General features: G+C 42.1%; 1 protein-coding gene across 2 annotated transcripts in view; it reads left to right on the top strand.

Moving 5' to 3' along the window:
• LOC149447415 (protein mono-ADP-ribosyltransferase PARP14-like) overlaps positions 1-26,544 on the top strand; it is a 152,037-nt gene that overhangs the window by 80,937 nt on the left and 44,556 nt on the right. For both annotated transcript variants that reach the window (XM_089652607.1, XM_089652606.1), the window contains exons 8-11: positions 5,323-5,466; positions 8,242-8,301; positions 10,633-10,806; positions 12,592-12,786. In XM_089652607.1, coding sequence (XP_089508733.1) covers positions 5,323-5,466; positions 8,242-8,301; positions 10,633-10,806; positions 12,592-12,786 — 573 coding nt within the window. The remainder of the gene's footprint in view (positions 1-5,322; positions 5,467-8,241; positions 8,302-10,632; positions 10,807-12,591; positions 12,787-26,544) is intronic.

Genomic DNA, 26,544 nt, shown 5'->3' with positions numbered 1-26,544 from the left:
AGAAAACCCATGCAGGCACAAGGAGAACATGCAAACTCCAGGCAGGTGGTGCCGTGGTTGGGATTTGAACCAGTGACCCTTGCACTGCCAGGTGGAATGCTAACCATTTAGCCACTGTGCTGCCTATGAACAAAGGGGTGGGGGGGATTCCTGGGAGCAAACATGGCGCTCATAAGCTGCAGGTGCTAGGAGCTCTAGACACCCTCTGTGAAATGTCATACAGCTAGCGCTTACCCTCTTACCCTATACACGTCTGAAGGGGATTCTTTTTGAGGAGGCTTGATGTGCCTGGTTTGGAGGGCCCTAAGGAGCCGAGGTCCTGGTGCTGAGGAAGACCGGTGAACCATTTTGCAGCTGGTAGGGAGAAAAGGTCCAGCGGAGGAGCAAGACACGCCAGGGGTGACCACGTGACCGGTCAGGTGGTGGAGGAGGGGAGTCCCGAAGCCCAGAGTAACCGGCGGATGGTGCAGGTAACCTGTGGAGCGGTAGTCTTTGGGGAAGGTGACCCCCGAACACAAGTGGCATCTTTTGACCCTGGAAGACCAAAACCCAGTATCGGAAGCTAAGTTGGAAGAAGCAGAGCTCAGGTGGAGTGGGTGAGTCGCCGCAGGAGGCAGTAAATCCCCAGTGTTACTACTGTTGTTTCTGATGATACTGGAAGAAAAGAGGAAACCAATAGAAGTGATTAAAGGGTCTCAGAGGTGGGACTGTGGAAAAGTATAGAAGTACAAAAAGCTCAATAGACGAAGGGGCACTCAGGAAGTGGTAGATGGACTATAATTCCTAGAAAGGGAACTGAAAGGGGCTCAGGAAAAGCCAGATGAGTATCTCTGGTAATATCCCAGGAAAATTGTAAAAATACCCTGCCTGAAGATATAGAAATTATTGTAAAGATGATTTACAGATCAGTTAAAGGAGGAGGTACAAAAACTCCCCAACCGAGTCTAAACACAAGCACAATAAAGAAGTATATGCCTTTACAGGAGAAAAGCCCAGATGATCAAATCGCTGAGAGACAAGGAGAAGTAAGTTGCACTGGAGATCAAACAAGACTATCTTTTGGGGCAATGGATAAGATCCAGATTAAAGAAGTCACAGACTCGGAAATTGAAATAGGAAAAAGAACGGAAGCAGGAAGTGAGATTGCAAATGCCTACAAAATTAGAAATTGAAGAAATGTTTGCAAACTTGGAAAGCTCCATAAAGAGTGAAATGGTGGTATTACATAATGATATGAGACAAATTCTATCAAGAGAGGAAGAAACAGAAAGAAGTTTAGAAGAACAAGCTCAGGTAATTAACAAATTAGAAGGGCAAATGGAGGAAATGAGAGAACAGAGTGCGCTCTCATACAAATTGGAGGACCAGGAAAATCAAGAAAGAAACAATCTGAGGATCCGGGGTTTACCAGAGGTATCTCAAGGAGAAGATCTCCCGGAAAAGATGGAAAAACTGTTTAATCCAATAATAGGGAGAGCAGAGACTGAACAACTAAAAATAGAGTGCACAGGATAAGGAGGTCCCAAAGAGTAACATCAAACACCCCAAGAGATGTGATGCATTTCCATCATTACGAAGATAAAGAAAACATCCCGAAGAAGTTGAACAGGATACCAGAAATAAAATTTGGAGAAATAAAGTTGCACATTTTCGCAGATATTGCTCCAGAGACACTTGCAAGAAGAAGACTTCTGAAACCATTACTGGACCAGATGAAAGAGAAACAAGTCCTTTATAACTGGGGATTTCCTGCATGTTTGATCAGGTGGAAGGATGGCAAATCAGCCATATTGAGATTCCCAGAAGATATGAGAGACTTTTGTGAAAGACTAGAACCACAGACATTGGACATTGTAGGGTGGTCCGAGGGGCTGAAGGAATATGTAGTACTAGGAAAAGAGAAACGGCAACGAGTATCTAAAAAGAGATAGCAATAGAAAAATGATGGGGAAGAGGTGGGTTTGAGGGGAGGGAGGGAAGAGAAGAGTGCGCGGTGCTGAATTTTTTTTTTTCACTCCCCCCCCCCGCTTGATATCCCCCTCATCCACCTCTTCAATATCCTTGTGGCAAAGAATAAGTTAGACAGGATGTAGGGTCGAGGGTTGTTTTTTTTTTTTTTTTTTTGAGAGATAGAGACTTACGGCGGGTTGTCAGGAGGCCAAACGCACTGCTGAATTTTAGATCCAAGATGAGATACTGGGGTTTGTGTGGGCATGCGTGTCTGGAGCCCCATCCTGGGACACAAACCGAACATGATAACAAATCTAAGGCAAAAATTAGGCCAGTGGGCTTTTAAAGAGGGGTATTTTGGGGGTAGGGAGGGAAGTGGGAATGGGGGAGGAGATTTTAGGATAATGAGAATGAGGAAGTGTCCGTGGCGACAGTGGGGGAAGCACACAAGGCCTACATTAGGGGAATCCTGATTTCAATTGGAGCAGAAAAAAAAAAAGTACGGAACAAGAAAATTAGGACAATAACGGAAGAATTATATAAGATGGAACAATTGCATAAAAAAGAAATAGATACAGATACACAGCAAGAGATAACTATGAAAAAAGAAGAGCTAAAATACATTATGGAACAAGAAAACAAAGATTTTTAATAGGGTTTCGAAAGATAGATATCAGTGGGGGAATAAATGGAATTATGAGGGAAATATTTAATGAGAAAGCTAAGGGAGAAGAAATCAAAGAATTTCATTGAAAGAATTAAAGAAGAAAAAGGAGAAATGGTTTATTCAACCACTGAGATCGCTGAGACATTTCATAAATATTACAGTAGTCTATATAGAGAAAAATTTAAGAACCAAAAAGAAACAGGTGAAGAAAGAAAGGAGAAAAGACCGACATATTTGAATGAAGCTGGCTTACCCAAATTGAATGAAGTTAGATTAACAGCTTAAGAAAGTTTAATTTCGCAAGATGAAGTAAGCTTAGAATTAAAAAACACAGCAGCAGGTAAGAGCCCCGGGCCTGATGGCTTTGGGAAATTAAACAGATGAGGGAATAGTCACTAAAATCATATATTACAGTTATACCAAAGGATGGGGAAAGATGGATTTCATTGTTCCACTTACAGACTTATAACTTTGTTAAATGCGGATACAAAAGTTATATGCAAAGGTAATAGATGCCCATCAGCAGCGGTGAAGGTTAATGGCTTGTTGTCCAAGTTTTTTAGAATGTACAACAGAACAAGACAGGGATGCCCACTTTCTCCCCTTCTGTTTGTAGTATCTTTGGAGCCGTTGTTGGTGATTGTGAGAAAGAGTGCAGATGTTAGAGGAATGTGGATAGGAGATGTTGAGCATAAAGTCGCATCTTATGCAGATGACATGCTGTTTTATGTTACAAACCGTAGATTAACATTACCTAATTTAATGAGAATATTAAAAGATTATGGAGAGGTATCTAATCTGAAAATAATCATTAAAATCAGAGATGCTAAATATTAATGTCCCAAAAAATGAGAAACCAATTCTTCAAAAAGAATTCCCTTTTACATGGAGGGAAAAAGAATTAAAATGCCTGGGAATAAAATTATCCCTGTCCTTAAAAAAATCTATATCAGACAAATTATACCCCATTAATAAATGAAACAAAGGATGAACTGAGGAGAATTTCAAGAGATAGGGTGTCCTGGATAGGTTGTATAAATATGATAAAAACGATCATAGTACCAAAAGTCTTGTATAAGTTTAATATGCTCCCAATACAACTGCCAGGGTCTTTTTTGTGACCCTTAAAAAAAATCATATTCAGATATATATGGGCCAATAAAAATCAAGAGTTAAATATGAATTTGTGAGTAATAATAAACTAAGAAGGGGACTAAATATGCCATATTTTACGAGGTATTATATTTCAGTGTTAATGTAATGAATAGGGGATTGGATACATAATACAAAGGGAAGAAGTTGGGTAAAAATTGAGAATACATTAAGAAAGGCACAATTAGATAGGATTATTTGGATACCAGATGAGTTTTGAACATTGGATGAAAACACTAGTACTTTGCCACAGAATGTATTGAGGATATGGGATGTATTACACAAGCAAATGAAATGGAAGTATAATTCACTTTTAATGCCATTGGTGGGAACAAAATTTTTCCCACCTGGGAATGAAAGTATCTCGGGAAAATGGATAAAGGATAGTAACACACGTTTGAAAGATAATGTAAATAAAGGGGAATTATGTTCTTTTCACGATTTAAAAAATAAGAAAGAAATATTTTCAACATTAGCTGAATGGAGATATTATCAATTGAGACATTTTGTTGCAAAGCTCCCACAACCATTAAGGACAGAGGAGGAAATGTACCCTTTAGAGCATATGTTAAGTTTAAATAAAATACAAAAACATGTTACCTCTAGAATCTATAAGATCCTCATGAAAATATCTGGATTAGAGCCTCAAGAGTTCATAGATAAGTGGGAAAAGGATCTTGGAACAAAACGGAATGAGCAACAACAGAAAAAATGTTTCTAGATTAACACATGGGGTGGTGAATATAAACACGGTTGAAATGAATTATAAATGTCTTGCAAGATGATACATTACACCTAATATAGCACATAAGCAGAGATCAGAGGTATCACCTCTGCTTTGGCGAGGGCGTGGGAGTAAGGGAACAATGGCACACATTTGTTGGGTCTGCCCCAAAATACAGGGATACTGCAGGTGATAATTCAATACATACAGGAGATACTGAAGATTAGTATACAAAATTTTTTTAAAATCTTGGGGTAGTTGGTACGATTTTAAAAGATCCTAATCCTAATGCTAAATGTTTCACTTCATACTGCAGCTGGAGGTTTGCTTAACACCCATTTGTTTGGCCATTCCCACAGGAATCTCTATAGACTTTTTATAAAGCAGAGGTATCCCTCATATTTCTTTTCTGGTTCAGAAGTACTCCTATAGTGTTTGGCTAGTTTCTCTATTGGTCTCTAATGTTCTTAGGCCTATTTTGGGGAATGTTACATTCACCCAGTGCAAAGTGCAACAAAGGCAACAAATAGAAACTGACATTATACATGAATTGCAAATATTATTGGTATTTGTGTATTTTGCATAAATGCTTAGACATTCACAATGCAACTTTTTTATACATAAACTTAGCTATTAGATGATCATTCTGTCTATACTCAGAACCTGAAACGTCCATGTCAATAACTCACTTCTTACTGGCAAATTTTAGTTAATATTTGTAAGACTATTATTTATTCTGATTATATCACAAAAAATTATTCTTTAAAAAAATTAAATATTTTGGCAAACATAAAAAAAATAAATAAAACATTATTCCCATTACCTACAGGTCCCTTTAACAAGATATCCCTTGGTCAGTACCATCAAGAGAAAGCAGGAAATATGTCAATAGATGTAACATTCAATGATATTACAAAAGAAAGAACTGATGCTATTGTTAACTCCACCAACTTCATTCATTGGAGCAAAGAATGTGAGTTATTTTTAATACAAAATAATTTAAATGCAAAATTTCTTGTATAAAGACTTGCAAAAATAAATGATGTGGTAGTTTGACCACACAGAAATCATCTGGCTGCATAGTCATGTGTAGTTTGCTTATTTTTTTTAAATTAAAAAATGTGTTTTAAATAGACATTTGCATTTCTTCTAAATTTAATTTTTATCCTCTGATACATTGCATACCAGAACTTTTATATGTACTTGTTAATTTTAAAGGATAAGTTCACTTTTCAGGAAAAATTATGAATGCACATATTTTTACAGGAGAATAAGAGCACATTTATTATTTTTTTCCCCAAGGAGCCTGCAAAGCATTGCATCAGGGATTGGTGGATTACAGTTGCAATGTCGGGCTCCTACAGACACTTATGCAGGCCATAGACGGTTCGTATATTGGCCGAATTTTCGGCCGAAAAACGAAACACCGGTCGTTCTGTTGCCACCAATGATTATGAAAATCGGGCGTTTTTCGTAAATTTTCCAGCATGAACGATAAAAGAAATGAGGAACCGCAAAATCGGCCGATGACATTTCCCCAACTAACGGTGCGAATATCGACCGATTATTCTTTTGGACGAAAATTCGGCCAATAAACGAACGGTCTATGGCCTGCATTACTTCAGCTTTCTTGCCTATACATCTGTATAGGCTGTGTGAAAGCTGGAGGAAGTGTCAAGAAACTACAAGGGTGCCACAGGGGCAGATGAGACTATATTAATTCACAGATTCCTATGAATGAAGGATGCTGTTGCGTGGACAGAGCACCGTACAGCCGTGCCATTTTAAAATGTGACAGTGGGTGCAGGAAGAGGATTTCCCGACCACTGTCACATAGGAAGAGGTGAGGGGAGTGAGCAAGGCATGAACTGAAACATCTTACATTTTCCATCCTAAATGGCATTCAGGAGACACCACCCTGTCTTCTCCTGAATGCAATATTTTCTTTTTTTTTCTGCTACACCCTAAATATGGGTGTAATAAATTCTATAGGGTGAACTTATCCTTAAAGGGAAAATTAAATACATAATGGAAGTGGACGTATATGCTATGAGCGCTTTCACACAAGCGGCCGTCTCTACCACCCTCTAAAAAAGTGATCCACTGGTAGAACAGTGGTTGCCTGCATTCAGGAGGGGATCCTGCCACCTCTAGAATGCCTTTTTTTATCCCAAAGGGGATTTTGTATTGAAATACTGTGCCTGGCTCTCAATTGAGCTGCTGTTTAATTGACTTCAATAGGCGATTTTAAAAGTTGGTGCTGCTTATCAGACTCTGCAAGCCAAGCCTGGCTTGTGTACTACAGTGGCCAGCTGTAATGTCCAGGTTTAGTTGGGTGATAGTAGGGTGGAGCAACTTCCTGTTTTTACCACTCCCTTGCCACCTGTGTGAAATGGCACTATACTTGTAGCTGAAGGAGCTTATATATTCAAAATAAATTTTCATTAATCATTTTTTTTTATATGAACAACCTGTTCATCGGTATTGAAAAAACACAATGATTTTAAATTTCTGAACATAGGTTGTAGACTTAAGCAGAAATTGGACTTAGCACAATAAAGTTTAAGTAGCCACTGTCTGCTAAGGTGTTCTGAATAATATGATAACTTTTCTAGAAATATGCTACTTTTTATGTTCCTGAATAAAACTGGAAACATAGCCAACCCATAGTGCACAGCTTAAAGGCTCAATAACACAAGTGCAGCATACCACTTCAGTTTGTTAGGTCACACATTGACATGCAATGCAGTAAAGGCAGCACATTCGATTGAATGGGCTGTCAAACCACTGTCACTGACCGAAAATGAGACCTAAACAGAATTTGGTTAGTGCAGCATACCACAACCCATGGAAGTGCATCACTGCATGTTGCAGCATACAGTGTGCATTTGGTAGATGCATTGGGCTGGAGCAGCATACCATAATGCAGGGTTGGGCAACTGTGACCCTCCAGCTGTTGTAGAACTATAAGTCCCATGAGGCATTGCAAAACTGACAGTTACAAGCATGACTCCCAAAGGCAGAGGCATGATGGGACTTGTAGTTTACCAACAGCTGGAGGGCCACAGTTGCCCACCCCTGCCATAATGCATGAAAGTGCGTTATTGCTTGTTACGGTTTGTGTGCCGGTGCGTTTGAAAGGTGTATTGGAGTGTCATTCACGATGATTTTCCCCACGGCACACCAACGAGGTTGCCCTGATCTGAATGGGCCCTAAATCAGACAGAGTGTTCCACCCAGGCTAGGACTACATGGCTGATTCTTAGAAACTCACTCAAAAGGGCAGTGACTGATCACTGAACAAACAGAACACACAGCAACAAATCGCACACAATCAGCCGTGATTGCATAATGCCCCAAATGTGTGTGATCACATTTATTACATGTTGCTTGTAAAGCTTACACCATAGGGAACCACTTATTTAATATGTGATGCAATCACTTATTACTCTAATCAATTAATCCCTAGCAATTTTGGAATCTTGTCTGAGCTGGTTTAAATAATGTAGCTTATTTTTACCATAGTTTTTCAACCCAATAGAAACTTGAGGGTCTAAAAAAAAAAAAAATGTAGTTATCAGTATTAACAGCAGGAAGATTTAGGTGTATAAAGCAGAGTTGAGTTGGCCGTTGCATGACAGTATAATATATGTAAATATTTAATTGTATATTTTATTATATGAATTAAATATATAGTTATAAATTGAATATATAATAAAAATATACTTAATATTTGTGTCTTTTGCAGCTGTGGCTAATGCTATATTTACGGCAGCAGGACAAAATATTGTTAAAGTGGCTAAAGATGGTAAGTGCAAATGACAACAATCTGCCAAGGAAAGTAAGCACATAAACACTTTTTATGGTATACATTAACCACTTTGGCCCTGGAGTAATTTTTTAAAAATTTGTTTGACCACATGTTAAAATCTGCATTTCTGGATAGAAAATTACCTAACACCCCCAAAACATTATATATTTTCTAAACACCAAGGCCCTGAAGCATGAAAACGACAGTAGCCCAATTGTTTTTACAATATTTGCTCAATTGTTTACCAAATTTATATTTTCATGAAAAAGTACACTAAAATACCCAGCTTTCTAGCTAGGATTTTGGCTCAGCTTCAAACCCAGATCTGCTCAGAAATGAGCGCTCCTGTGTTCACATTTTGCTGAGGACATAGGGAAAATAAAGATATAGGGAAAGTATGTTCCTATATTTCTACCCACTTGCCACCTAGACCGATGGGAAGGATGGGGGGGGGGGGGGGAGCATGCTGTAAGTCCTGTAAAAGTGTTCAGGCAAACATCTCAAGTGGTAAAGTGACTATCTCACTTTAAGTAAACTGAACATTACTGATAAGTAAGCAGTGTAGACACCCAGATTTGACAGGTAAGCTTTTAGTATCCTCTGGGACAACTGAATGCTAATCAATTGTGACAGTTCTGATTAGGCAAAACTTCTTTATAGTGCTGAAGGTTGCTTGCCCCTCTGACACAATCCTTAAAAGCTAAGTTCAGTTAACCCCCCCCCCCCCCAAAAAAAAAGAAAAAAAAATCAGCACAAGGGCTGTTACTTACTATTAATGTGTGGTGCCCCTTGTGCTGGTGCCCCTGCAGTGACAGGACAAACAAATGGCCACTGTCCCAATCTATAACTGGCCTTTACAGCAAGAAGCACATGGAAGAGCAACACATGTCAAACAATAAAAGAGAAAAATCCCCAGCTCAACTTACAGATCAGCCTGCAACCAACCAAATTGTCCTAACAGTTTGCGTTAAAAACAGGGGTTTAGTTAGCACACATTTGCAAATACATGCACAAGCTGCAGAGCCTCTTCACAGCACCTCAATATTCTGCAGTCCCTAACTGTATACATTGTGAGAGCCTCAATAGTAGAAGCACATGTATCATAACGGATAGCCTGAGGGCAGGTGAGCCTGAGGGAGCCCACCCCTCCTTAACGGCACACGGACCCACTGGACACCCAGCATATAGCACAATGGCAGCAAAGGTGTTCAGTCAGCTTCCTCACCAATATATCAACAGTACAAAGAAATGGCCACTGCCCCAAGCTAAAACTGGCCTGCAGTGACAAGCGCTCATCTAGAGTTCCGATTATGCCTGTCCTTTCCGCCCCTCCTCCATTCATAGAAGCTGTACTATAGCTTCTATGAATGAAAAATGATCTATGAATGGAGGATGGGCAGGTGATTGAAAGGTCCGCCGCCCACTCTATTCATAGATCCTTCTCTTTTATATATATATATATATATATATATATATATATATATATATATATATATATATAAAAGCTTTAATCTATAACTACAGAAAAACCATTTTAGTTTTTAATATAGGGGAGAGAAATTAGAACATCTGTCAGGTTTTTAATGCTGTTTCTGCTGCCATTAGTAAGATTAACCCTCTCTATCATGTATACGATTATCACCAAAATGTAGAACTAAAGACAAAACCTGTTTTTTCCCATTTTGAGTAGAGCAAGGAAGGGATATAATCCCTGTCAGTTTTATTTTTACCATCTCATTCCCATTGGGGAGATTCCCTTTACTACCTGCCCCATAACCACAACAGGAAGTGAGAGGAAATCCCTCCAAAATGTGTGAATCCCTGGTTGTAACCAGAGTCACAAGAATTAGTGTTCCCATTGGAAGATTTTCCCTTTTTTTTTTAATATAGGGCAGAGAAATGAGAACATCGGTCAGGTTTTTAATGTTGTTTTTGCCGCCATTAGGAAGATTCACCCTCTCGATCATGTATACTAATATCACCAAAAAGGGGAAATCTTCAAATGGGAACATTAATTCTGGTGACAACCACGGATTCCCACATTTTGGAGGGATTTCCTCTCACTTCCTGTTGCGGCTATGGGGCAGGAAGTAAAGGAAATATCCCTTCCTTACTCTAGCCAAAATGAAAAAAAAAAAAAGGTTTTGCCTTTAGTTCTACTTTATTTACTGGGGAGGAAGAATTGGGAGAATAAGGGATTTATACTCTAATTTACACATGAGACAATATTACCAAAGGCCAGCCCTATGTTGGAAAGAATTAATGATATAGATATGAAAAAATATACACTGTATATAACAATTATACCCATAATTTTACAATCTTTAGGGGCTGCACTAACAGCAATTGTTATGACAGAACATGGAGCTCTACCCTGCAAGTGGATTCTACACTGTAATTGTGAAAACAAAGTGGAGAACATTGACAAACTTGTAACAGCTCTCTTGCTTCGGTGTGAAACTGCGGGTCTAAAATCTGTGGCCATTCCGGCCATTGGCACAGGTAAGAAAAAATCTGGATGCACGGGCATTGTATTTCAAAATGTAATCAAGACTTTTTGTAAGAATGAAAGAGAATATGATAAAGCTAGGTTTATCTCCTGTGGTCAGGTTTTAGGTAGAAACAAGTTCAAACTTAGTTTAATTACTTCAATAAAGTAGTGAAAACAGAGCTTATTTTGAATATATTATTTTTAACGCTTTAGTGCCAAGCGTACGCAAATATGTAGTCTCTCGGCGGCTGGGCCTTGGCGCCGAGTGACCGCATATTTGCACACCCAATGTAATCAAAACATTTGCCGAGAGTGCGTGCCTTGCCTGCTCCTGGCACATTTACTGGCACCTCAAGGAAAGGTCCCCATCGCTGCTTGTGGTCAGAGCTTTCTGATCATGTGACTGCCATGATAGCCAATCACAGTGGTCACATGACCCTAAACCCCACGCTGCCTCATGTCACAAACCCCTTAAAGGGCCACCAGGCACCAACACCAAGGGGTTAATGTACATTACAGATCAAGCATGGGCCAACAGCACAGCATAGTATTTTAAAACATTGGCCCTTTATCAAGTTATGTACTGTAGACTAAGGTCCATTACTGTGAATTGTTTGCTTTGTGGTTGGTCATAGGTCTATAGTAATGTGTAAATTGAATATGTTTCAAAATAATTTGATCATAAGTTCCCGATGACTTATCTGTATTTCTAATGCATTGTCAGATGTGGGCTTACCTGATTTACTTGATTTCTTTACTACTCATTTATGCATTGAAAGCCACCTCTGCAAGTTCCAGAAAAACACCTGAAGCAGCAAATACTAAAGTATTTAATATTTTCCCTCTCAACTCTATAAAACATATCATAAAATTTACTCTGACACAAACTAATCGGTTTGGTAAACCAATTAAAGACAGAATATGATGCATAATTATAAAGAAATTATATCCAATTTAAATAAAACAGCTACCATGAAAAATATTTATCCATTAATGGTGAACATCATAACTTTTCAGATTGCATCTTTATGCATGCAGTCACTATCAGCTCCCTTAAAGCATACTTTTCCAACCAGGGTGTCTCCTGAGTACTTCAGGGGTGCCTTGGCGAGAGAGAGAGAGAGAGAGAGAGAGAGGGGGGGGGAGGGGGGGAGAAAGGGGGAGGAAGGGCAAGGCAGAGAGGGCAAGGGAGAGAGGGAGAGGGAGAGAGGGAGAGGGAGAGAAGGAGAGGGAGAGAGGGAGGGAGAGAGAGAGGGAGGGAGAGGGAGAGAGGAAGAGGGAGAGAGAGAGAGCGATTCAAAAGATATTGACTATTTTTAATCTTTATGCTGATAGCATTAATAAATACATAAGAAATTATATTTGGGGTTAAGGAGGTTTAAACACACACTCCGGTCTGCATACCTGAGCTAAGGGCAGAAGGATTTCCAGAAGTAAATGCTGCATGAATCATCAGCGCCTACTCGAGATGACTGTAGCTAGAAATGCAAGGGGGTGATTTCTCAGAAAAATAAATCATGAAGACATGGATGGATTAGTTTGCTTTCAATATTGAAACGTAATTACATTTTGATGTGTGGTGTTCAGATGCAGTGTAGTTCCGCTTTAATGTATGGGCAGCTTTAGGATCCTTGTCTCTGAAAGTATAGATTTTTATTTAATGAATGTTTAATTTGATTCAACCTGCTCTTTGTTGTGAAGGTAAATCATGTAGTCAAATGGAAAAACCAAGTATACAATAATTTCATGTGAACTTGAGCAGAGGTCCCCTCTGTTTTTTTTTTCCTTCATCTTAGGTGAATGTGGATTTAATCCATTTGAAGTGGCAAACCAATTTGTGAATGCAATAGCCTTATTTGCCAGGACTAGAAACACGGATTCTTTGACTTCCATTCGCCTGGTTACAATTCGCCCACACATCTACCACATATTCCGAGAACAGTTGAAGAAGCATTTTAGAATTGCATCAGGAGACTCATGGAATCCAGTGGGTGAGGACCAGAATGCTAGTTGTAATGACACAGCAAATGTTACATAAATAGTACTTTAATTAGAAATAGTAATAGCATGTTAGATATACTTTTTCCTAATGCTAAAAGGCTTATAGGTCTTGCATTCATAGCTGCAGTGTATAGTATTTTAAATTCTAGCACTTGTGTTTATGTATCTAATAATTTACAACTCTGTCCCAGTAAGAAGATATAAGAATATCTCAATATTTGAATATAATAATTTAATAATAAAAAACTATGGTACCAATTATTGTCCACAGGCAATACTTTAAAAAGTCTTTACAAGTTATCAGTTCAGAGTTAGCTTTAAAGTATGGTCCTAAAATTATTGCTCCTACTCAAACGTCCATAGTGATACGTCACATGAGTAGCACAAATTATGTTGCTAGTGCATTTGGGTATGTACAGGGGTGATGGGAAAGCTTTTACATTTTTAAATTATTTTTTTAACACTTTCATTTTTTTTTTTTAATTTAACTTTATAGTGATCACAAGGGGGCTAACAGGCCTCCTATCTGAATGCATGGACAGCTGACAGGTCATCTGTAGGAAGACATGCAGTTAATCAAGCACAAATCATGTTAGATTAGTGGTTTCCTCGACTGCAGTAGCTGGGCAATGATTGCTCTGAATCAAGAAGTGACATAATACAAGTAGTTTCTGGGTTCATTCTGTGCAGAGATCAGGGTACTGATGTTCTCCGATCTCCTCTAGCTTCAAATACTTTGCATTTACCATGGTCCTGGGCTTCCCAACATAGAGAGGGGAGTCGGTGGTGTACCTTCAGGGTCTGGATCACTTTAAGTCCTCATGCACACTGGATGTTTTTACAGCTGCTGTTTTTGGCTTTTGGCCATGCACACATAAGCTTTAATCAGTGTTTTTTGGCAGGGGCTTTTTTTGGTTGGAAAAAAACCCCCAGAACTAGTGGTTTCTAGGGGAGTTTTTTAGCTGTAAAAACGCTCTAACACTGAAAAGACGGCAAAACGCAGAAAAACACAGCAAACCAGCATTTTTGGACTTTTGAGCAAAAAATAATTTTTGTGTGTGTGGAAAAAAACGCTAAGAAAATGCAAACTCAGAAAAATGCGGCTAAATGCTAATGCAAAAATGCTAAAAAACTCAAGTTTTTAATGTGACTTTACACAGCTAATGCTACCAGCGTTATTAAAACACCCAGTGTGCATGGAGCCTTAGCCTTCATGCACACTTTTTTAAAGCTGTTTTTAAGTTCAAAAAAAGCTGGAAAAATGCTGGATTAAAAAACACTGGTAGTAGCATTTTTTTTGTAGCGTTCAGGAGCATTAGTGTTTTATTAACATTTTTACATGTTGAGGAAAAAAGAAAAATCTGTTAAGAACGGTTTAGTAGGGTTTAGCATTTTTCTGCTGCTCCAAAAAACTCAACAAAAACATTTTTTTTCTACCTCTAGACACTGAAGCTCAAAAAATGCTAATAGCCTAAAGTAGTCTGCATGGACACATAGGATAACACTATTTAGCTTCTAGGAGCACAGAGAAAAATGCTAATATCAGCTTCTAGGAGCTTAAATGCTAGTGTACATGGAGCCTTACGTCAAAGCTGGCTGTCAGATGAAAAAAATCAATACCAAAGCTCACAGCTTTAGAAGCAGCTGGTATCTTGCTTTACCCCTTGCATGTTTAGAAACATACCTTGATATGTAAGGTAGTAAACTATTAAAATGATTAAATTAGATTAATAGCCAGGCAATTGCATTCTCAGAAAAAGAGGTTATCATGGTATCCTACTTATCACTCTCAGGATAAGTTAATTATCAACATCAGTGGAAGGAATACATTGATTTACAAAGGTCAAATTGTGTTTTGAATCATAATCAAAGCTCATACAAAAAACAGCAGAGCTAATGTGTTAACACTCCAATTTATTGTTAATTTTATTTTTATTGCAGCAGTCTCTTTGTAATTTTAAACACACGTACCATTATCTTTAGCTGACAAAGCAGCTAACGTGTGTCTACCACTAGCTCTGCCTGTCCAAAGATGGGAAAGATTTCACTTTCCTTTATAACAGTCAATGAAATTCCAATCGTCTCACAGTCCCCTCATATACAACACTGGTACCACTCTCCTGCCCTGTTCATATTGTTTGACAGACAAAGTCAACCATTCATAATCATTTGTTTTCATACAGAAGCAATACATCTACAGAGCTGCAATGCAAAACATTTCCTAGAGCCTTTAGGAAGGACAAAACAATGAATGTGACTGCCTGATTGCCGCAGACATTTTCAAATATATCTTGATAGCCCAAACCACATCTGGATGGATAGAGACGCAGTACTACCTTGTACTGATGTAGTACCAAAAACAGCTACTTACAGAAAAGAGCTGCCAAATTCACTACTCTTCTCGCCAAAGTAATTGCAACCAAAAAAACGACCTTCCGAGTCATAAGGACTAACAGAAACTCATGAATTGGATCAAATTTGCTTTCTGTAAAACAGGAACAAATTTAAATCCTTATGGACACATGAGTAACCAAACAGGTAGGACCATATCAGTCACTGCCTTAATATATTTGCGTATCAATGAATGACAAGCAATTGGTCTCTGGAAAAACTGCCAGGGCCGATATCTGGCCTTTAATGGTACTTTAGGCCAACTTCAATTCCAGCCCTGATTGGAGAAAAGCCAAAATATGTCCAATTACATATTTACAGGGATAAAACTTTCTAGGAACTTGTAGCCTGACTCCAACTATTCTACTACTCCTCTACACCGCCACTGGGCGCCATAGATCCCCTGGGACCAGTACCACCCTTGGCCATAAGACACATAACTGAACTCTACCGAACTTAAGCATGAGAACCCTAACTGCAGGTAGACAAAACTATGAAAAACTCCACTGCACACTGGGCCATCTGCAATCAAGCACCCGGGGAAACTCTTCTCCACACCTGACTCCCACTCAGTTTACCTTTGGAAATGCCTCCTCTACTCCTCCTCATATTCCTCTCCTGCGTCCCCAAAATCTCTTTTCTCCGTCCCTCTGGTCCACCCAAACAACTGTAAATCTCACCTTCACTGCTTCCATCACAGAGCTGATGTGCTTCCATTTACTACTACTACCACTACTGCTCTCATCACCTCCTCCTGATACTCCACTCTCCTGCTGACCCAAACACCAGAACTGGTAGACATACGCGCTCATGTACATCCCACTTCCATGCCACCTTTCTCACCCTTCTGCTTCTCCTAACCTCTGGGGATATCTCCCCGAACCCTGATCCCCCACTACCTCGCCCACACACAAGACATCCTCTCTCTTCCGGGAACTGCCACAACCCCCTCAATCTTATATCTGTCCCCCTGCTCCCCAAAACCACCCTCCTGTTCTCATGCGCACTCTGGAACGCCTGCTAGGTCTGCAACAAGCTCATCTCCATTCATGACCTCTTTGTCTCCCGATCCCTTAACCTCCTAGCGATCACCGAAACCTGGGTGTAACAGAACCAGAACTCGACCACTCTTGGGTATAGCCAACTCTTTATTTTAACACAAAACACAGGATATATACAGAGGGCGGGGAAACACAACCAGGAGCAGGAAACACATCATCAACCGCCCCATCAGTGGGAAGGGCTGCAGAGAATACATCATCAGCCAGCCTCATCAGTGGGAAGAGCTACAGGGAACCACCCCAACCAACCCAAGACACAGAACAATGGGATGAAGCACATGGCAAACAAACAATGGACAGCCATGTGGCCGAGAACAAAGGAATAGCCACATGGCAGTAGACAATGGGCAACCACATGGCCGAGACAAAGGAACACACACTATACACAAGACTGGGACATTCACATTTACACCCTGTACCCCTTAACAGGCACAAGGTGGGTTAAACATAATGAGGGGGACAAGAGCTGACCAAGTGGTCCCCCCACCCCCAAAAGTCACTCCCGTCACACTGGGTCCAAGCAACAGACTCTGCCTCCCCCGCAGCACTCTCCTATGGAGGTCTCATCTGGACCCACTCACCCAGACCCAGTGGTCAGAAAGGTGGTGGGGTTGGTTTGCTCCTGTCACCACTGAGCACCTTCCAGGTCCTCCCTAACCCTCCCTCTCTATCCTTCTCTTCCTTCGAGACCCACTGCATCCGGCTATTCTCTCAAATCTCTCTGAGGATCGCAGTGATCTATCAGCCTCTTGGACCCATGTCCTGCTTTCTTGACGACTTCGCCGCCTAGCTACCCTTCTTTCTCTCCTCTGAGCTACCCACTGTATTCTTGGAGACTTCAACATCCCTATCAACATCAATAACCTGGCTACATCCCAACTCTTCCACATAACCTCTTCTTTTGCACTAGCACAGTACATACAGTCCTCCACTCACTCTGACGGGAACACTCTTGACCTTGTCTTCTCTCACCTTTGCACTCCCTGCAACCTCACAAATGCCCCCTTTCCTCTCTCAGATCACAACCTCATCACCTTCTCCGTCTCCTCATCCTCAAACACCTATCCTTCCAAACAATTACCAGCAGAAACCTCCGGAACTGGAACCCTGCTCCCTTCCACTCTGCAACTGACCAACTTTTAGACTGTATCCATCCCCTGTCATGCCCTGACCTGGCCACTACTGTCTACAACAACTCGCTTTCAGCCGCTCTAGACTCGCTCACACCCCCAACAACACGAAGCATTAGGCCCCGACCACTACAACCCTGGCAGACCGACCACACCAGAAACCTCAAACGACATAGTCGTGCGCTGGAGCGACTATGGCGTAAAACCAGATCCCAACAAGCGTTCAACCACTATAAATCTGCCTTCTTAACGTACACTTCCTCCCTTCACGCTACCAAACAAGCCTACTTTATTACCCTCATTAATACCTTCTCCTCCAGTCCTCGCCGGCTCTTCTCCACTTTTAACTCTCTACTTTGTCCGCCTCTACCTCCATCCAGTACCTCACTTACCGCCAATGAGATTGCTAACCACTTCAAAAACAAGATTGATGCAATTCGTAGGGACTTCGCCACTGCTCAGACACCCACCCCACTTAGCACTCCTCACACAATAACCCCCTCAACAATTTGCTCCCTTGACCTCACTACTACCGAAGAGGTCACCAAGATTTGTCCGAAGCCCGCCTCACCACCTGCCCCCTGGACCCTGTCCCCTCACAACTCCTGCGGTCCCCCTCCTCTTCCATCCTATGCTCCCTCACTCACATCTTCAATCTTTCCCTTTCCACCGGTAACTTCCCCTCCCCTCTAAAGCACGCGCACATCAATCCCATACTTAAGAAACCCTCACTGGACCCCACCGACCTGAACAACTTGAGACCCATCTCCCTACTGCCATTTACCTCTAAACTCCTAGAACGCTTAGTCTACAATCGCCAGAGCTCCCATCTCACCGACAACAACCTTCTCAGCCCTTTACAGTCCAGCTTCCGCCCCCTACACTCTACCAAAACTGCCCTACTCAAACTCACCAATGACCTACTAATGGCCAAAACCAATAGCCACTATACTATACTCCTACTACTTGACCTCTCTGCGGCTTTTGACACGGTTGACCACCCCCTGCTCTTCAAAAAACTGCACTCTCTTGGCCTCAGAGACTCTACTCTCTCCTGGTTCTCCTCCTATCGCAGCGCTCCTTCAGTGTTATCTATAACGCTGCCACCTCCCCTTCACTCCCTCTCTCTGTTAGGGTCCCTCAAGGTTCTGTCCTTGGAGCCCTCCTCTTCTCCATCTACACCTCCTCCCTTGGCCAATTGATAAACTCCCATGGCTTCAACTACCATCTCTATGCCGACGACACAAAAATCTATCTCTCTACCCCTCACCTTACCCCCTCAGTTTCCAATCGTATCACTAGCCTACTAAGTGACATATCGGCATGGATGTCACTAGTATTTCCCCCAGCCCGTGCCCATCAAGATCAACAACACTACCATCAGTCCCACCCCTCACGCCAAGGTACTAGGTGTAATCCTAGACTCCAATCTGTCCTTTCAGCCCAAGGTCCAATTGCTGACAAACTCATGTAGACTTCACCTCCGCAACATCTCCAAGATACGACCGTTCCTAACGTCGGAAACCACTAAGCAACTCATTCACTCCCTTATTATATCACGCCTTGACTATTGTAACTGCCTCCTCACTGGCCTACCTCATCACAGGCAATCCCCACTCCAGTCCATCATGAACACTGCTGCCAGACTCATTCACCTTACTAACCGCTCTGTATCTGCCACCCCTCTCTGCCAATCTCTCCACTGGCTTCCTATTGCCCAACGGATAAAATTCAAAACACTAACACTGACGTATAAAGCCATTCATAACACTGCCCCAATTTACATCACCAATCTTGTCTCCAAATATCACCCAAACCATACCATGTCTCCTCCTCTCATGCTCGTTTCCAGGATTTCTCAAGGGCTTCACCCATCCTCTGGAACTCCTTACCCCAATCTATCAAGCTATCGCCTACTCTGCTCACTTTTAGGCGCACTCTGAAAACCCATCTCTTCAGGGAAGCCTACTCTGACCCCAGCTAATATTGGAATCCTCTACTATTCCTACCACTCCACCCCCCACAGCCAATTACCTCCTGTACCACTATCCCCTCCCTCCTAGATTGTAAGCTCCAAGGAGCAGGGCCCTCTAATCCCTCTTGTATTGAATCGTATTGTTACTGTACTGTCTCGTGTACTGTCTCCCTCCTAATGTAAAGCGCTGAGCAAACTGTCGGCACTATATAAGTCCTGTATAATAATAATAATAATAGCCTCACATCAGGACACATAAGATGCCCAAGTCCTATTGTAATTCTTCATGGAAGACGGCTTCCTGGCCTCCATTAAAGTAGAATAACTGTATTAGAAATTTCTGTCCTGGAAACAAACCTGTCCTCTTTCATATTGAATCTAGACACTAAACGATTCACATCTGGTGTGCCCCATTCCAGATGAATTGCTCTGAATGTCTTGGGAAGAAGTGACCACTCCTCCAGAATTAATTGCTGGCAACTGGAGACGCCCATTTGCCAATTCTACACACCTGGTATATGAAATGCTGACAAGGCTGGAACATGACACTCTGCTGAGAGAATACAATCTACCTATATCTGAGCCGCCCAACTTCTGGTTCCTCCCTGATGGTTGATATAAGCCACTGCCATTGGATTTTATGGACTGAAGCTCCTGCAGCTGTGTCATTCAGTGGTACAGAGCGTGGCGGGGCCACTCAAAGTTTTAGAATGTTGACAAGTAAAACACTTTCCTGAAGAGACCATGCCTCCTGACCTACATGGAACCCAAGAACAACTCCCCATCCTGTCAAACTGTCATCTGTAGTTACCACCTTCCAGGCAACTGGAAGAAACAACTTCTCTGCCTCCAACTTCCAAGGAGCCATCCACGAGTGCAGTGCCTAAAGTGTACTGTGGCCTAGGGTCAATCAACAATCCAGTGGTTGAACCTTTCTGTTCCATTCCAAACAGGATATTTATCTGTAAAGGCCAGGAATGGAACAGTGTATGGGACCCCCTCGAACAAGGCAACCATCTTTCCCAGCAGTCTCATACAAAGCTGAATCGAGGGAGACTTGTGACTTCTGAGAATGAAAACCTGATTTCTCAGAGAAAGGCAGTTTTCTGGAGGCAGAAATACCTTCGCCTGGGAAGTGTCCATGACTAGGCCCAGGCGCTCCAGACTCTGCACCGAATCCTGTGCTGTTTTGTGCACACTGAGGACCCAGCCCAGACCTTCCAGTGCTGGTCCCTGAACCCATAACAGGCCCAGTACTGGAGCCAACACCTCAAAACCCAAAGGGTTGTGGCCAGCCCAAATTGTAGGGCCACAGAGTGTCTGCCCTCTATTACAGATACTGACAACTTCTGATGAGCTTGAAAAATTGTAACATGGATATATGCTTCCCTTATTTCCAGGTACAAGAAAGTCTCTCTGTTGAAGCGAGCGCACAACTGAATGAACTGACGCCTTAAGAAATGTTTGAATTTTGAGAGACTTGTTCCGACTTTTCACGTCCAAAATTGGCTCCACATCTCTGTTTGGCTTTGGCACCATAAAGAAATTGGAGTAAAAGCCGAGGAATCTTTAAGTCACTGGAACCGATCTAATTGCCCTCTTCTGCTGATCCACAGGCACATTTGACCTCAAACTATGGAGGAAAGATCAGAAACTCCAACCTGTACCCATGAGAGACTTTGGAAATGACCCAGTTGACTAAAATCACTTTTTGTCTGGCTTCCAAAAAAGCCAGCAGCCCCCCCCCCCCCCACACACACACAAAGGAGTAGGGGCTCCCCTGCATTATTATTATTATACAGGATTTATATAGTGCCAACAGTTTGCTCAGCGCTTTTCAATATAAAGGGAGACTATACAGCAACGATACAGTTCAATACAAGAAGGTTAGGAGGGCCCTGCTCCTTGGAGCTTACAATCTAAGAGGGAGGGGCTGGTGGTACAAAAGGTAATAACTGTGGGGGATGAACTGAAGGAATGGAAGGAATAGAAGATTTTGCTATTAGCTGAAGGCGGGATAGGCTTCCCTGAAGAGATAGGTTTTCTGAGATTGCCTAAAAGTGGGCAGAGTTGGTGATAGTTGGATAGATTGGGGTAGAGAGTTCCAGAGGATGGGGGAGGCTCTGGAGAAGTCCTGTAGATGAGCATGGTAGGAGGAGACAAGGGAGCTAGAGAGCTATGAAGTTGTAGGAGGAGCAGAGGCGGACAGTTTGGGTGATGTTTGGAGACAAGATTGGTGATATTATTTGGGACAGAGTTATAATTGGCTTTATATGTTATTGTTAATGTTTTGAATTTTATTTGTTGGGCAATGGGAAGCCAGTGGAGGGATTGGCAGAGAGGGATGGCAGAGATGGAACAGTTAGTAAGGTGGATGAGTCTGGCGGCAGCATTCATGATAGACTAAAAGAGGGGATAGCCTGCAATTAGGTAGGCCAATGAGGAAGGAGTTACAATAGTCAAGACGAGCGATAACAATGGAGTGAATAAGTTGCTTAGTGGTTTCAGAGGCTAAGAACGGGTGTATTTTGGAGATGTTGTGGAGGTGAAGTCTACAAGATTTGGACAGTGATTGGATTTGGGGCTGAAAGGACAGATGGAAATCTAGGATTACACCTAGTACCCTGGCATGAGGGGAGGGACTGATGGTTGTATTATTGATCTTGATGGAGAAGTCAGGGGAGGGGGCACAGGCTGGAGGGGATAGTATGAGCTCCATTTTGGAAAGATTTAGTTTGAGGAAGTGGAGTGACATTCATGCTGATATGTCACTTAGTCGGTTAGTATTGCGAGAGGAGACTGAAGGGGTGAGGTAAAGAGAAGAAAGATAGATTTGTGTGTCATCAGCTTAGAGATGGTACTTAAAGCCATGGGAGTTTATCAAGTGACCAAGGGAGGAGGTGTAGATGGAGAAGAGAAGGGACCCAAGGACAGAACCATGAGGGAGTCGAGAGGAGGAGACAGAGTTATAGATAATGCTGAAGGAGCGCTACAATAGGTAGGAGAAGAACCAGGAGAGAGCAGTCTCAGAGGCCAAGATACTGAGTTTTTGAGGAGGAGGGGATGGTCAACAGTATCAAAAGCCGCAGAGAGGTCATTGTAAGAGTATGGAGTAGTGGCCATTGGTTTTAGCAGTTAGTAAATCATTAGTGAGTGTTAGTAGTGCAGTTTCAGTGGAGTTTAGTGAGCAAAAGCCAGACTTTAAAGGGTCAAGAAGGTTGTTGTCAGTGAGGTAGGAGCTCAGGAGATTGCAGACAAAGCGTTCTAAGAGTTTAGAGGTAAACTGGAGCAGTGTGATGGGTCTTAGGTTGTTCAGGTTGATGGGGTCTAGTGAGGGCTTTTTAAGTTTGCAAGTGATCTGTGCATGCTTTAGAGGGGAGGGGAAGGCACCGTTAAGAGAGGGATAGATTGAAGATGTGAGTAAAAGGAGCATAGGACAGAAGAAGAGGGTGACCGTAGTAGTTGAGAGGGGACAGGATCCAGGGGGCACGTGGTGAGACGGGCGTCTGAGAAAACGTGAGTGACCTCTTCAGTAGTAGCAAGGTCAAAAGAGGAAAGTGTTGAGGGAGGTTTAGTATAAGGTATGCTAAATGGGATAGATGTCTGTGTAGCAAAGATGTCCCCATGAATTGCATCAATCTTGTTTTTGAAATGATTTGCAATCTTGTAAGCAGTGAGTGAGTTACTGGGTGGAAGTGGAGAAAGTAGAGAGTTAAAAGTAATAAAGAGAAGACAAGGACTAAATTACAAGGTATTAATAAGAGTGACAAAGTAGGCTTGTTTGGCAGCATGGAGGGAGGAATTGCATGTTAAGAAAGCAGATTTATATAGGGTGAATGCTTGCTGAGATTTGGTTTTACGCCACAATCGCTCCAGTGCATGGCTATGTCGCATAAGATTTCTGGTGTCGTCAGTCTGCCACGGTTGTAATGGCCAGGGCCTGATACTTTGTGCTTAGGTTTAGAGAAGCAAGTGAGTCTATTGTGGATGAAAGCGAACTGTAGAAGACAGCAGTGGCCAGGACAGGGGAGAGATTCTGTCATAGAGTTGGTCAGTTGCAGAGTGGAAAAGAGAAGGGTTTAAGTTGTGAAGGTTTCTTTGGGTAATTGTTTGCCACTTTGAGGGATAAGTGTTTGAAGATGAGGACACTGTGAAGGTGATGAGATTGTGATCAAAGAGGGGAAAGGGGGTGTTTGTGAGATTGTAAGGAGTGCAAATATGGGAGAAAACAATGTATTCCCATCAGAGAGTGAGTGGAAGACAGTATACATTGTGTTAAGGCAAAAGATGAGATTAGGTTGAAGAGTTGGATTGTAGCTGTGTTGTTCACATTAATGGGGATGGTAAAATCTCCAAGAATGATAGTGGGTATTTCAGAGAAGAGAAAGTAGGGTATCCAAGCAAAGAAGTCATCAAGAAAGTGTGACTCTGGTCCAGGAGGATAGTAGATCACTGCAATCCTCAGAGAAATGGGAGAAAACAGCCGAATGCAGTGAGTCTCGAAAGAAGAAAAGGATAGAGAGGGAGGGTTGAGGAATTGAAAGGTGCTCAGTGGGGATAGAAGAAAACCAACTCCACCACCTTTCCAACCACTGAGTCTGGGTGAGTGAGTCCAGAGAAGGCCTCCATAGGAAAGTGCTGCGGGAGAAGCAGAATCTGCTGCTTGAAGCCAGGTTTCTATAATTGCTAGTAGGTTAAGAGAGTGGGAGACAAAAAGGTCATGGACATATATGAGCTTATTACAGACAGAACGGGCATTCCAGAGTGCACATAAAAAAGGGAGGGTGGTTTTTAGGAGCATGGGGATTGAGATTAAATTAAGTGGATTGTGGTTATTCCTGGAGGAAGGAGGGTGCCTGGTGTGGGGGTGAGATACTGAAGGAGGGTGAGGATAGTAAGGTGGGAGCTGGATGTATATGAGTGCACATGCCTTACTGTCCTGGTGTTTGGGTCAGCAGGTGAGTAAAGTATTAGCAGGAGGTGATGAGAGCAGTAGTAGGGAGATGGTAGAAGTGAGGGTGAGATGTATAAGCTTTGGGGTGGAGCAGAGGGGTAAAGCAATGAGATTTTGAGAACAGAGGATATTATTTGAAAAGGAGGAGTAGAGGGGGCCTATTAAAAAGGTACATGGAGTGGGAATCAAACTTGTAGGAGATGTTTCCCAGGGTGTTTGCTTGCATTCCATCCAGAGTGCAGATATTTGTTGTATCTTCCTGCTACTTGAGTTATCCTGCTTTAGTTAAACTGCTGTGTTCAACTACTGTTTTGCACTCCAGCAGAAAATGCACTCACGCAGGACAGTCATATGTTGAATATCCTTAGGGCATTCACTGCAAAACACAGAGCTCTGTTAATCCCTCACTAATGTTTGCTTCAGCATGTGACAGGTTCTTCTTTACCAATCGCTGTATGCAATCTTTAAAGGATATGGTTACCATTAAAAAAAATAATAAATGCACATTTTTTGCAGGTATAAAAATGTGCATTTATTATAATTTTTTAGGAGCCTGTAAAGCATTGGACCCGCAGTTAGCAGATGAGGGTTGCAGTGTTGGGCTCCTGCAGACTGTCTGTGCAGTTGTCTGCCCGTACCTATAATACGGGCAGTCAGAAAATGAATGACAGGAAGATGAAAGACCAGAGAGCTCATCAGCGCCCTTGTAGTTGATTGAGAGCTACAAGCTGTCAGCCGCAATGAATGATGCGGCTGTATGGGCAGAACCCCACAAATCTGCACTCTTTTTGAATTATGATAATGGGGAGAAGATCCCTGGTCTGCTATGATAGGCGAGGGGGATGGGGATGGGAGAAGGAAATCAGGGGAAAGGAGGCAGAAGCTGAACATGTTACACCCTAAATACGGGTATAACATGTTCACAAAGGTGAACTTATCCTTTAAGCACCACTTCAGCTTCAAGTGCTGCTGCCACCAGAGAGCCTGGTGAGACCTCTAGCTTCATCAAATTTACATAGATTGCTGTTGGCTTCACCCCGTGACACATTTCCTTTTCCCCCATACACGTGCAGCAGCGCACGCCATTACTGCAGCGGCAGCAATACTCACTTCATCTGTAGCAGCACAGGGAGCACAAACTGAGCACCACTGCCCCTATTGGAAAAAAACAGAAATACACATCAGACAGCCCAAGCTGTGATCTTCACTTAAAGGGCCTTCATACTGCAGGGACACTCACCCCTCATCTCGCTGCAGGATCCAAGGACACAATTGTTACCCATCACAGCAAGCTGTGTGACACTGGACCCTAAGGGACTTGATTCCACTTTTTATGGGCTCCACTGCCCTGGATCTGTACAGAATCCCACCAGAAAACCCTTGGTCAGTTACTGCTACACAGGGTTCCATATACGCAGGATCCACAGAACGGTCGCATTACAGAAAATCGCAGCCTATTCACCTCCATCATAGCAGGGCCTGGGTACTGTTAACCTTAGAATCCCAGCTGTAGGAATTGATCCTGCCACCAATGTTATGATCCTTGTTGAATTCGCTTGAGAACTTGGTACTCCCAAGCAGAGAGCTGTACTTTCGATCATTACCTTCTGGAGTAGGAAGGGTTGTAAAGTATTTCCTGTCAGTATTTTCTGCCAGTGTCCATTTACCTGTAGGTGGTGCATAACCCAGGTAGTCATGATTTATAGCCCACTCTGTGTCCTGTGATGTACAAAAAAGAAAAAACAAAGAAAAAGTAGAACATGGGAGCTATAGGCAGGAGCATAATGTTACTACAAAAAGCAATTTAAAACCCATAGTGGATTTCAGTTTAAATAAAGCCACAAATGGACCAGAGGCACTTAACACTTGATGCACTAATGTAAGTACAATTGAAGGAATGAACCTGTATGCTGCACACTAGTGTAGACAGGGGTGTCCATAAATATCAACAGTAGAAGATAAATGGAAACTCGCTTCTAAAAAAAAGTCCATAAATACAATAAACCTATTTTATTCAGCAACCATAATGGAATGAAAAAAGTCATTAGTTAAAAACAAGGTTACATCTAAAACTCTGTACACCCAAAACATAGCCCAGTAATTGTTGTAAAGGTGGACATCAAGGAACACATACCAGCCAGTGAGGTCCTGGGAAAGAACAAAGACAGAGGACTACTGATGCTCCATGGGTGTAAACAGCTCCAGTCCGATATTTAGCACACAGGGGGAAAACCACC

The sequence above is a fragment of the Staurois parvus genome, unplaced genomic scaffold (assembly GCF_062004578.1).
Source record: "Staurois parvus isolate SC_StPar_1 unplaced genomic scaffold, SC_StPar_1.0 ptg000688l, whole genome shotgun sequence".
NCBI classification, from domain to species: domain Eukaryota; kingdom Metazoa; phylum Chordata; class Amphibia; order Anura; family Ranidae; genus Staurois; species Staurois parvus.
Note: the sequence above shows the minus strand (reverse complement) of the source record. Positions and strands in the feature narration are given on the sequence as shown.